This window comes from Carcharodon carcharias, chromosome 13 (assembly GCF_017639515.1).
Source record: "Carcharodon carcharias isolate sCarCar2 chromosome 13, sCarCar2.pri, whole genome shotgun sequence".
In the NCBI taxonomy this organism is placed as follows: Eukaryota; Metazoa; Chordata; class Chondrichthyes; order Lamniformes; family Lamnidae; genus Carcharodon; species Carcharodon carcharias.
Genome location: NC_054479.1, coordinates 57,890,724 through 57,904,745, shown reverse-complemented (window position 1 = coordinate 57,904,745; position 14,022 = coordinate 57,890,724). Strand labels below are relative to the sequence as shown.

The 14,022-nt window shown below is 38.8% G+C and overlaps 1 protein-coding gene across 1 annotated transcript in view; it reads left to right on the top strand.

Moving 5' to 3' along the window:
• The window catches only part of gcn1 (GCN1 activator of EIF2AK4), a 119,971-nt gene that overhangs the window by 35,091 nt on the left and 70,858 nt on the right, over positions 1-14,022 (top strand). Inside the window, exons 16-20 of the mRNA XM_041202634.1 lie at positions 889-981; positions 2,931-2,994; positions 3,511-3,670; positions 7,069-7,258; positions 12,701-12,825. Of these exons, the coding sequence (XP_041058568.1) occupies positions 889-981; positions 2,931-2,994; positions 3,511-3,670; positions 7,069-7,258; positions 12,701-12,825 (632 nt within the window). The remainder of the gene's footprint in view (positions 1-888; positions 982-2,930; positions 2,995-3,510; positions 3,671-7,068; positions 7,259-12,700; positions 12,826-14,022) is intronic.

Here is a 14,022-nt window from a genome sequence, read left to right as displayed (position 1 = left end):
CCGTTTATGATGTTGGTTAAATAATAAATGTTGATCAGGACATTGGGAGAATTCCCAGGCTTCTCTTCGTATGGTGCCATGGATATTTTGTGTCGGTCTACAAGGTGGCAACTTAGTGCAGCATTCCCTCAGTGATGCAGTAATGTGTCAGCCTAGTTTTGAGCTCAAATTACAGGACTGGGGGCTTGAATGCATCAATTTCTGATTTAGAATCAAGGATGCTGATGATAGCATTGTCTGGCATAAAGCTGGGGTCGCTGGAGACCCAAGGGATATCGGAGACCCACATTTTGTGCATCTTGCAAGCTGTCATCAGTCTCCACTTATCTGCAGATATGCAGGCTTTGACTGGGATCATTGATTAAAACAAAAGAGAGAGAATGTAGCACATTTTTGCCACTTTCTAGAGACCACAGTTGCGTACGAATATGTGTTTATAATGCAGAGATTGCTTGTCATATAACACCCTTGAGCTTGACTTAACTGTGTTGACTGCCACTATGCCAAATTGAAGAAGCTGGGAGTAGAATCCATTGATGTAACTACATGTGTTTGGCTTTTCATGCAATAGTTGTGCTTCTGTCACCACTTCAGGTGACTTTTTTTTGGAAACAGGCGTCCACTTCAGTTTCGGTAACACACTTACGTGTACTTAGTGGTCACAGAGGCAAAGATCGAGTAAAGTAGCTGTGTGACTACACAACCCAAATTCAATTGTAAAAGATAGAAAGGGACTTATTTCTCCCTCTAACTAAAACCCTCAACAGAATGTTTGGTATCTTCAACTTAGCACTTAGTTTGTCAGGAAAATGTAGTTCAAGACAACTGTTGGAGGCCGTGACTAAGTTAGAATTCATACATTTTATGTTGGTTTCACTTTATTTTCAGAGCCCAAGTTGACAGCTTTCTGGCCATTACTTTTGGATGAGAAAAAACAATTTTTTACCTCAGAAAAATTCCTCTCTCTCGCTTCCGAGGATGGTGAGTGCCTGTAAATTATGCTTTCACCATACTGTTATTTTTCTGAACAATTTTAAATTTTGTAGCTTGTGCCACTTGAATATAGAGCTGTCGCCAGATGCAACTCTGCCTCAGTATTTGCTGCGTTGCCATAATATAATCAAGTGAGCTGAGAGGCTGAATATCTCCCCACCTCTCTGCATACAGCAACGTGACCTTTCCTGAACCACTGAGATTGATAGCACAGTAAAAGACCATTCAACGGCTGTCTAAACTATAATTCAATATAATCAAGGTGGCTTTGCAACAGCAGGAGAATATTCTTAATTATAAATGGGCTGTACTTGTTTTTCTGTTTAATTGCAATTGCATGAAACCAGCAACAACAACTTGTATTTGTAGAGTAGCAAATCACCCCAAGATCCTTCATTGAGATAGTGAGTTGATGGGGAGCCTCCTTAGAGGGGTTGCTTTATATTAGTGCGAAGTTGCCTATGCAAATGCGATGAAATAGATTGCATGCTAGTGTAAAAACGTGTAGAATTGGAGTGCAGTCTGACACCTGTATGCTTGGGAGAGAGTAATGGAATGTTAAAGAAGCTCTAGGGAACTGGCGAGCTTTAAGTAAGAGTTGAAAGGTGTTGGTGAACTTCTGCAGGAGTAGATGCTGGAAAATATAGTACCCTGTGTTTAGACTGACACAATTATAATCCAATGGCCAAACATAAAATAATTAAAATCTATTCAAATGGGCATGCTGAAAGAGTATTGCCTGTGTAACAGTAACTCAATTAAAGAGAGCCAGCATGGAGATAAGGTTTTTGCCTGACTTGCTGCCTCGACCTTGAGGATATCAGATAAAGTAGACAACAGAACTCCCGATGACTTTAGACTTGCAAAGCTTTTGCCAAATTTCCATGTGGTATTTCTGATCAAGTCAAAAGCTCTAGTGAATACAGGATGGGCATGAGACTAGTTAATAAATTGACTAAACATGATGACTGAGAGGGGTGATGAGAGTTGTAATGACAAAACTCGGGGCAGGTGTCATGTGGAGGCACTACTTGAGCTTTATAATGATCTGGATTGTGAACCATTTACTGACCTCCCAACCACCAAGAGAACAATAAAGACTAAGGATGCAAAATATATTTACAGAAGAAGTTGTGAAAAGCATCTCACAACTGCATATGAAGTCTAACACTGATGTAAAATTGAAGTATTCTCGATAGTTTGCACTGTGCATTGTAGATATTTTCACAGAATTGAATTAGCAAAGGGAGACTTAGAAAAGAACCTGGGAGTCATAGTAGATTGACTCAACAAAACCTACGTGGCAAGCTCATTTGAAAAGGTAGCGGAGTGTAGAGTGTATGGCCAGAAAAGTGGAATCTAAGGCTACAGAAGTTCTTGCTAAATCTTTACAATGCTCTTATACGGTTGTGTTTGAAAAGACTGCTCAGTTTTTGATTAAGCCAAAAAACATGCACTGAAAAGGGGAGCAAAAATAGAAAGAAGGCTGATCCTAAGTTTAATGGGGCTGAGCTATAACAAAAGGTTAGAGAAGTTTAAACTTTGTAGCCTTTTTTTTCAAAATGGGTAGTTAAGGAAGAATGCCTCAAACATTATTCAATGATGTAAGTAATGTACAAGTTTATATTATCCAAACCTATGAAAGTAGGGCCCAAGCACATACATGAAAATTCATGAGTAGAAAATTTAGAATCAATTTATTCAGTGATAAATATTTAGACTAGCCTACTAGCAAGGTTAAAGAAGCCAGATGAGTGGATAAATGCGCCAGAGGTGGGACTTCTGGTGACTTGGAATAAATGGGTTTTCTCATCTCTTGGCTTTGTGCCTGTGAAATTTGGTTATGGGACGGGGAGAGAGAAGTATTTGTACCTGTATAGTCAAAACTACTTCATTTCTCTCTTTCTTCCCACTGATTATTTTTCTTTGCTCCACAGCTCTTTGCACAGTGTTGCAACTCACTGAGCGACTGCTTTTGGATCTACCAGAAATCAAGGGCCAGTATGTATTAATTTTGCTTTCACATGTTAATGCAGCAGTTAGCCAAATGAGCTATCTGCATGTTTGTGGCTGGTCAGTAGGTTAATGAGCATTTCTACACACGATCTGAACTTTCTTTGAGCCAAAGCAGACATAATGTATATGGGTGTGTGGTCTCATGTTCCTATTTGAACAGGAAGGTAAAAGAGGTCTTACCATCTTCAGTAGACTCTGAAGCTATTTTAGGTGTCTCAAATGGTGGGGATGGAGTTCAGCCCCTGCAGTGATCCGTTGACAACCCCAATAGCTACATTTTTAATCTTCATAATATGGAATTGTTTTTCTAACTCTTATTTTAATTTCAAGAAATAGCCCTTGAGATGAACTTTGTGATTAACACAGGCCTTTGGTACCAACTGTTAATTCATGTACTAACCTGCTCTTTGTGTCATAGTTGTTTCTAAGATCAGTTTTGAGTATTAATATGCTGGGTGACACATCTTTCACAGCAAATTGTGTGATCTTTGCTATTTACAGGATGTACCACAAAGCCCTGGTTGTTGTGCTGCTGAGTAAAACGTGGCCAGTTCGGAAACAGGCTCAGCAGACAGTCAGGAAGTTGCTCTCATCTCTGGGTGGTGTTAAACTAGCATATGGGCTACTGGAGGAGCTCCAAATCATTCTGAACACCCACAAGGTCTGTAATTTATTTTAGTGTATAAGAACTTAAGAAATCGGAGCAAGAATTGGCTATTCAGCCCCTCAAGCCTGCTCCACCATTCAATAAGGTAATGGCTAATCTGTCCCAGGCCTCAACTCCTCTTTTGTGCCAGCTCCACATAGCCCTCAACTCCCCGATATTTCAAAAATCTATCTACCTCCTCTTTAAATACTTCCAGTGATCTAGCCTTCTCAACTCTCTGGGGCAGAGAATTCCCAATAGTCACTATCCTCTGAAAAAAGACATTCCTTAGTATCTCAGTTTTAAATCAGTGTCACCTTATCCTGTAGCTATGTCCCCTGATTCGAGATTCCCCCACTAATGGAAACATCTTCTCAAAATCTACCCTGTCAAGCCCCCTCAGAATCTTGTACATTTCAATAAGGTTACCCCTCATTCTTCTAAACTCTGATGAATAATGGCCTAATCTGTTTAGCTGTTCTTGATAAGTCAACCTCTTCATCCCAGGAATCAGCCTAGTGGATCTGTTCTGAACTGCTTCCAATGCCAGTATATCCTTTCTTAAACAAAAATAGAATTCGCAGTTTTTTGTTTTTATCCTTTCTTAAATACCGGACCAAAACTGCACACAGTACTGCAGGTGCGGCCTTACCAAAACCGTGTACAGTTGTAACAAGACTTCCCTATTTTTAAACTCCAACCCCTTAGCAATATAGTCCAAAATTCCATTTTCCTTCTTAATTACTTGTAGTTCATATGGTTAAATTGGTGTGCATTCATTTCAACAATTTTGAAATATTAGTGGAAAATCTAAATAAAATACCACTTTAGCAACCCTACGCATTATGCTGAGAGAACCAAGCTAGCTACAGTGATTACTTTGAGAATATCTGAACATACAAGTTATGAGCAGGAGTAGGCCATTTGGCCCTGTGAGCCTATTCTGCCATTCAATAGGATCATGGCTGATCCGATTGAGGCCTCAATTCCACTTTCCTTTCTATCCCCCATACCCTTTGACTCCCTTGACCTTCAAAAATCTATCTTAACTCAGCCTTAAAAAAATTCAATGATTCAATGATCCACTGCTCTCTCAGGGAGTTCCACAGGTTCACCGACCCTTAGAGAAAAAATTTCTCCTTATCTCTGTCTCAAATGGGAAACCACTTATTTTAAACTGTGACCTCTAGTTCTAGTCTGTCTGACAACAGGATACATCTTTTCAGCACTCACCCTATCAATTCCCCTCAGGATTTTATATGTTTCAGTAAGATTGCCTCTCATTCTTCTAAACTCCGTTAGATACAGTCCCAACCTATCCAGCCTTTCCTCATAGGATAACCCCCTCATCCCAAGTTTTTGAGGTATTTTGAATGTTAATAGATTTGTGACTATTACGTGGTGCAGAAAAAAGATATTGCTGGACGCCCATTCTTTCAATGTTTGTTCAGAACATAAGTATGCAGCTTCCTGCGCTAACGTAGATTCATACAAACACCTTTTAGAACCTTCTGATCAGCCCAGGGTCAAATTTCACACAAATAACACATTGATTGTAGAGAAAGCTGTATCTGACCCAGGACAAATTCACCACCAAAAAGGCATGCTAAAGAAGTTATTTCCCCCATGATGTGAGGTGGTGATTCATTGTCCCATTCCTCAGTTTTGATACTGGGACCTTATACAAAATTACGTATTGTGGTGACCAAGAAATGAAGGGTGCAGGGGCTCCCTCTTTTTTTCACTCCTCAATTGAGTGTAACAGGGTTTTAAATATATAAGCATGAATGTGCCAATTCAGTGTATGTACTAACTATGTACGTTCTGATTGCAAAGAAGTCAATTAGATAGGCTTCCTTGAGTTTAAAACAAGTTAAAAGGATTAGTTTTTATTGTGCTTAAAAACTCACCCAAGTAAAGGTATTAAAATAGTAAAAATGGTAAACATACTTCTTGACTGTTGCAACACACACACAAACATGGAAAAATACATGTTACAAAGTAAAGGAGGTTAATTTTTGGAATATTAAGATCCAACGAGAAAAGACAAATAAATAAAGAGTTCGCTGATTGTTAAGTCCTTTATGCTGTGGTTCACATCTGAGTAAGTTCTTAAGTTGCTCTTAAGAGCTGTAGTCCTTTGTTTTTTCCCATTGAAATTCTGCTGTGGTATTTGAAGTTCTCTCTGGGATTTCTTTGTCTGTTGCCCAGTCTGATATAAGTGAAACACAGGGTCCATCTCAGTTGAAAGTGAGAGAGAGGCAAGCACCCTTTTTGCTGCCTTTAGATGTTACTTCAGACTGCTCCAAAAAAAGCAGGGTTTTGTACTAAAATACATTTCAAAATGGCAATCCTGATCACATGACCTCTTCCACAGAAGGTAATTAATTAGCTCATGTCTGGACAGACCTTAACTATTGTGTTATGGCCTAGATAATTAATTTTTAATGTCTAAGACATCACTCTGAATGGCCCATTCTTCCCTGTGATGAGCTAGCAAGAACATATCAACACCTCCAAGATGGGGGTTATCTCTTTAGATTGTCCGTCTCCAGCCTTACAGAAATAGAATGTATTTATTTTAGTGATGCAAATGGTGGCAGACATTTTTAAATTGGCTGGGCATGTCCTATTTGTAATCCACATTGGAAACTTCCAGAAACTCGCAGATTCATTGCAGACAATGACAGCAACATCTGTGTGGTTAGACTGCTCGTCTCCAAACCCCCAAGAATGTCGAGTTGTACACATTCATGCTTTAAACTGTCCATTTACTCCCCAAATAAAATAGAGTTGGGCTCTCAAGGATAGCTAATCAGCATTTCTACCTGGATAGAAGGCCCATGTGATTCACATTACCATGAAGATAGGCTTTGAGAGAGGAAGGGATTTACGATATCCAGAAACAATTTGCAGTTGTAGATATGTCAGGTGACCTCTGGCAGCCATCTTAAGTCAGTGTCTTTGTTTTGACAGTTGAAATTGCCATATTTTGAAAAGTTCTATTTGTGAATCCAGCAGATGAAATTGAAATCTAATAATTGACATCAACACAGCTCTGTAACTATATGAACTTCCATGTTGTGGGTTTTTATTGCTGTATGGTGATCATTTTTATATTGCAAACTGAGGGTGTCTAGATTTTGGTCTTCAGGCAGCAAATATGTGATAAGAAGGAATATTCTCTCTGACCCACAAGCAACCTCCTTCACTGAAAAATTAAAGAGCAGTAAGAACAGCCCTGTAAAGCCCTTAGTATGTGAATAGCTATTACACCACCAGCATTATGGCTACATTTAGTTTGATGTTGATCTATAATGAGTTGCATGACAATCTCATGTTGTAGTTAAGGAGAATGGACTGCATTTTGCTGTATTAAACCACAAGTCTAAACAATATTGTCCTTTCACTAGGTGATCCCTCCAGAAGCATTAGTGACTGAGTCAGGTGAACCAACAGAAGCCGGCAAGTCCTATATCCCACCCCGAGTGCTGCTAGAGGCACTGTGTGTGATAACAAGTATCCCAGGATTGAATAATGATGTCAGTGAGGCTGAGAAATTGGCCAGAAAAGTTGTGTTTGTGGCACATCACCCTTCCATAGGTAAAAGAGTCATTAAATTGCACTTATTCTAAAGGACGTCGCTGGCTTTAACGCTTAAAACATAATTGGTATGTTGTGAAATATAAGTACTGTCAACACATTCTCCCCAAGTATAGAAAAACACAGCATAAGAAATCACTGCCTCAACTGATCATTACTGTGTTTTTGAGAATTAAAATATGTCATAAATTGTTTGGTAACTTGCTAATATGTAGTAGAATTATTACTTTGTTTCTTTGTTCTTATTTGGTTCAACAAATATGTGCCAGCATTTGTTCTGAGAACCACCCAGTCTAATCCCCATCTTCTAACATTGCTCTTTTTCATCAACTATTGTTATGACCACAGCCGATGTTAATTGCTACGCAAACCAAATCCCAGAGGGAAATTTGGCTTACGGGCCATACCCTTTATTGTATTTTAAAAATGAGAAAAGGACATACTGATCTCACCAGTAAGAAATCCAGTAACACTTTTGGGATTTCAAATATTAAAAGTAAAAGTTTTATTAACCAGAGTAAAAGAAAACTGGAGAACAAAAGATTACAGATACACAGTTAAACTTAATCTTACAAAACATTCTCCCAAAAAGACACTCTACTTGGCCAGGCCCACAAGTAAACATCTTCCAGGCAACACTCCCTTATAGATCACAAACAAAAAATGCTGGAAAAATTCAGCAGGTCTGACAGCATCTGTGGAGAGAAAGGCAGAGTTAACTTTTCGAGTCCGTATGACTCCTCTTCAGAGCTCTGAAGAAGAATCATGTGGACTCGAAATGGTAACTCTGTCTTTCTCTTCACAGATGCTGTCAGACCTGCTGAGTTTTTCCAGCATTTTTTGTTTCTGTTTCAGATTTCCAGCATCCGCAGTATTTTGCCTTTAACCACTCCCTTTTAGATGTTTGACTATAAAAACTCCAGTAATATTACCCAAGGCAAACTGTTGTAGCTTCAGTAAAGGCACACCACATGACCTTCCACCCTGCTGTGAAAATCCAAACTTCAGAATGAAACTGCTTTTTGCAGCCTAAGACTTTTCTGGCTTCTCAACTGAATGGTTGATTCAAACTATCCTCTCAGCCACAGCTCCAACTATAGCTCCAGCTGCCACATCTCTCATTTCCAGCTCAACAGCTACTGCAGCTCAAAACATCTACACTAAGCTCTCCACAGTAACTCTGAAATATCTTCTTTTCCCTTTCATCTCAGGTTCCATTATTCTCACACCGCTTTGAAACACAACTCCTTCCAAATATGTTTCCACCTTGTCTTTGCTTTCAGGTCAATAAAACATAACATCCCCCCCCCCCCCCCCCCCCCCCCCCCCGGCCACTTCTATTTACCCATGGAAATCCTGCAAGATGCAAACATATTCAAACAAACTCTCAATTTATCTAAAAATGCAAATCTTAGATCTAACCTATTCACTTGTACCTTAAATCTAACAGCTCTATCATTTTCATGTTTCAAACTCCCCCAGGCAACCCGTCTCCTATTAATCTCAGCCCAGCTTCATTAAATCAAACACATGCACAGCCTTTTCAGAGACGCAATATTCCCCAAAAATATCTTTTAAAATCCATTTCTCTCACAATCGAATTCCCTCTTGAGGAAATTTGCAGAATCTGCTTCGACAGTGGTTTGTGGCAGAAAATTCTGAGTTTAACCACACTCTGTTCAAAGAATTTGTTTCCAATGTTCTCTTTAATTGTTTTGATAATTTTAATTTTTTGCCCCCATATGTCTTTTTTGCCCCCATATGTCTCCTATTTATCAGCAGAAGTGATCTATCAGTCTTTATCTTATGTTTTTTTTAAGTTTCCTACAGCCTTCTATACCATAGTGACAAAAGCGAAGATCCTCTTCCTAACAACTTTATAGTAATAGTTTCAGACGCCTGACATACCACAGAAAGACCAGTCATCTGGCTGGAGAAATTATAGAAACACTTATTTTACCATCCTAATGTATGCTCTTTCCTGTACAATTCCCTTGTATCTCACTGGTGGATCTACTCTGTAACTATTTTCTCCTGCCAGCTATGTTCTTAGCAGAATAACCAAGGAGCAACTTTAATTAAAATTCAATGTGTTCACTAATTTTGGCCTCACTTCGGTGCCCAAGTTGTTTGTTGGTGCTGACTCACTCATGTTTATAACGCCTTCAATCTCGTGTATTCAACGGTGAAATTTCATAACCTCATCCAGTCAGAGGTTGATATTGGAAATCTGGTTTCCGGTACTTAGAGCCATGCCAAGCTCACAGGCAAATACTTGATCAAAGTGCGCTGTCTGAATGAGGTATTCTCATGTCATTGGGAGCTTTACTTCATGTTACCTTTTTTGTTTAGCCTTCACAAGAATGATAAATACTTAACCACTCAAACAAGGAAAAAGTACAGAGGCGTGCAAAATAGTTTGACATGTAATGTATATATGGCCATCTATCTATTTAAAGCCGTGCATCTTAATTATATTTGTGCATTTTGATTGGATAATTGTAAGTTCTGAAGTGTTACATTTGGGAACTCTCACTGGTTTTGTTTGGGCAGCCAATCTGCTCTCTAAATTTCACTATAAAATAGCAAATCAAAAATCACTTGAGTGCATTGATATGAGAAAACCAAATTTGGCTCCTTGCCCCTCATGAAAATATGTAAAGTTGATTTGTTTGGCTACATTTGATTAAAACCAACCAGTGTTTGGGGAGAAAATTCTTCCTATTCTCATTACAGCAAGAAACTCCAAAGTATGTCTTTCATTGATGATGCTTCCCACCATATGTCAAAACTTGGGTAGTCAGGAAGTGAGAGAGAGAATATTGGAACCTAGTCTTTATTCACTTAGAAGCTTTTATTTACAGCAGCTCACATTGTATATTATGACAAAAGGGAGCTCCTCTTTCAGCCTACTTCATTTATATATTGTATTTTTATGACCACAGGTGAGTCCCCAATGAATATCCATCTGAATACAATTAAACACCCATTGAAAGGCATTTAATATCACACCACCTCTAAAAAATAAATTTCATAACATGAAACATGCATATAGCTCTGTATGAAAAATAAAACCAGACAACTTGTTAGAATGTTTTAAGACCATTTTAAAAAGTTGATCAATCCCAGCATTCCTTTCTTTTAGCATTTTTAGTGGTGGAGCAAAAATGTGGGAAACAGAGCTTGACTTTTTCTATGTAAGAACAAAAGGTCTAGAAAATAGTAAGCATTTGGCCTAAACATTTACTTTACCATAAGCAAAGCTTCTAGTACTGCGGCAAAGGCTGCAAAGGTTATAAGCTGGGTAACACTTAAAAATGGGACTTCAGCTAAACGTCCAAACTACGTATTATGTAAGCACAGATCAAGGTTGTATTATAGTACAAGAATAGAACCAGATCCTCTGTAATTTCAGAGCATTCTCAAGGGTCAGATGCAGTGCAACACAAGGAATCCCTGGAAGGCAAGAGCTGGTCACTCCAGGGTGTGACATCACAGAATGTTGTCGTAGATAATCAGAGTGTGGAAGATAGATTTGATGTTATTTAATGGCCCAGATATCGCAGTCAGCAGTAAAGTGAAGGTACTCATCACTGACTTCCAAGAATTCTGCCCACAAAGATCTAGTGATTCCTGGCATGAATTTCCCTTTTCCCAATGTTAGTTTGAACCTGGAGCCATCTCCAGGCCTCCAGCAGCAACACTGTCCTTGAGCAGGGTAAGCAGCCATTTACATTAAAGTATTCTCTAAGATCGCAAACTAGGAAGTAAACTGCAAAGGTTATCCATCACTTTTAATTAACTGTTATAGAGAATGAAATAAATGATTGGGACTTGTATGTGGAATTAAAGTAGAAGCTAAAATTTCATGATCTTCAAAAAAGAATTTTAAAAAGGTGGATTATTTTATCTCAATGGAGAAATTTGACATTCCACACACACAAGATTAGCTTTTCAGGCCCAGCCGTAATTATGAATGTAGTACACCATTAAAAGTCCAGTTACACCTCACTGAACAAGGTGTAATCTTTTCAAGAGTTTTTACAATACGACTAACAGCGTAGAAATGGAAGTTCTCGTCTGTCCCGTGATTTCTAATTGATTGTAGTCTTCAGGGAAATATAGGCCAATATAAATGGAAGACTAAACAAGTCACTGTGATTAACCAAGTTACCATAAAAGAAAATTTGTGCATGATTCATAAGAAGAGTTGTTGCTACTGGACTAAAAACCCTTGGTTTTGATGGCAAGAGCCAATAAATTTGTTAACATACTTATCCTACTTCCAATTACCCTTCCAATTTTGTTCCATGCAGCTGTGCCTTCAGCTGCCAAGGCCCTAAACTCTGGGATTCTCTCACCAAGTCTCTCCTCCTCTCTTCTTCCTTTAAGATGCACCTTAAATCCTACCTTTTTTACTAAGGTTTGGTCATCTTCCCTAATACTTCCTTATGTGACCGTCAAATTTTGTTTTATAATGTAGCTGTGAAGCGTCTTGGGGCATTTTATCCCCTTAAAGATGAGAGATATATATATATATACACACACACATATATATCCATATTCATATATATATCCACATCCACATATATATATATATATATATATATATATATAATACACACAAGTTGTTGTTGCTTTGATGGTGATGTCACCCTACTCCACCTCCAGCTGCTGAAACTCTGCACACGCACCCTCGACACAGACCATCTTGCTTTGTCTTCCCAGTCTCTATAGGGCCTTGTTCTGGAACCTCAGTTCTGTTTTTTTCTTTCCTTCCCCCCCACTCCATGCTGTGCCCTCATTGCAATAAATCTGTTCATTCTATTACTTCTAAAGTTTATTAAAATGCTAAACTGATTTTTTGAGCACTTTTGGTTTTCGAACTTCACAAACTGATGGCTGTCAGTTTCAGTGTTAGAGGTCACTTTGTTTCTGTGTTGATTAGCTGAGGCTACCAGTAAGCAGATTTGCTGCTGCCTCGTGCCTAAGAATTGATTCTTGGGTCCTGTTCATAAATAATTATCGACATTTGTCAACTTCTTGCCGACTATCAATCCTGGTGCCATTTTACATCATAATTAAAAGTGCTAAATCTTAATCTCTGTTAACAACGTTGACTAGCACACAGTGCTTAAGGTGGACTTGGTGTTCTCAAGCAGAGTCGCTAAATTGCACGCTCTTGGCGTAGGTCTTTACTCAGCTCAATTTATACAAGGATGATTCCTCGTTGGAATTTTCTTGCATTTATTCACAAAAAATGCTCTTTACTAATAGGCATACAACAGCTGTGATCTGATATCTGGACTTTAACACAACTTGATTTATTGTGCAGTATGTAGGATTGCATTTAATGTGAAGGTGGGATAAGTTAGACTTATAATCCTCCGCTCCATGCAGCTTCCCTTTCCTGGCCATGATTGCATTTTTATTGTTTTGCAGAGGCTGCTCAAGCAGGGTTATGGTCGGCCATTCTCTTGAGACTGAAGTTGGACCCTTCCGAGTTCATTAAAAAGCATCTGACTGACATCCTGCCCAGTGTCACCTCCCAGTCAGTCAAAAGCCAGGTGAGACAGTATGGCTATTTTGTTGTTTCAACCCCTTGTAATACACTGACAGTGAAATGTTCATCTTTTCATATTAACTGAATGTATTAAAGTGGGATCAGCCATAAGACTTGACCAGTGGTTAGGGCATGAAATAAGTAAAGGTAGTTTGGCAATCAAGACTGCTTCTTCCAACAAATTGTGTGCAGTTTCAGGGCCATTGGTTTTTCCCAACTTCTTTCATAATACCAGGGGGATTAAGAACTTTAAGTAATTGCAAAAAAGTAATTTATGAAACTCTGACCTAAATTTTCACTGTTCCCTCTTCCTTTCTTCTCCCTCCACTCGGAAAGTGTAGTTGAGTGGAAGTGCAGCATTTCAATCCCTTATTTCAACTTTTGTTAACAACTGAATACTCTCATCAAGTTGACTGAAATTTTCGATTTAAGCATTGACAAATTCCTTCCATACTATTAGCATTGATCTCTGGATAACAAATATTAGGTCACTGGCTATATTGTGCAGCCATATGCTTTTTAAAAAAATTCTTTCATGGGATGTGGGCATTGCTAGTAAGGCCAGCATTTGTTGCTAATCCCTAATTGCCTTTTTGAAGCTGGTAGTGAACCTCCGCCTTGAACCGCTGCAGCTCGTCAGGTGCAGATACATCCACAGCACTGTTAAGAAGGGCGTATTGGTGAAATCCCTACAACTTAACTTCTTGAACATCAGTTCTTGATTTCATTCATATTCCTGAGTAGGTACTCTGGATGAGGTAGTGCTCAATATCTTACAAGAGACAACCTATTGATCGGCTGTGTTTGCAACATCTATCATAGTTAACAGACAGGTTGATCCTGAGTAATGTGGGATCCACATATAAATACTTTGAATGTCAATTGACTTGAACATAGTCCTTGGTCGTGACTTTTGATGCATGGCTATGTTTGATATGGATTTAGTGATACAAATATGGACCTGTTGCTTCAGTATAATGGGGGCCCAAAAGTCCACGTGGTTGTGATAGTTCCACAAATCTACCTTGCACCTTATGGGGTGCAGATGAAGTGGTAGGTTTCATTTGCAAAGTCAGGGTTCAGCAATGCAATGGGTTTTGCGTTAGAAAGCAATTGTTTAGCTTATGATACTGAACCATCTGATGGTGAAATTATAGAAGCATAGAAGGTTACAACACAGAAGTAGGCCATTTGGCCCATC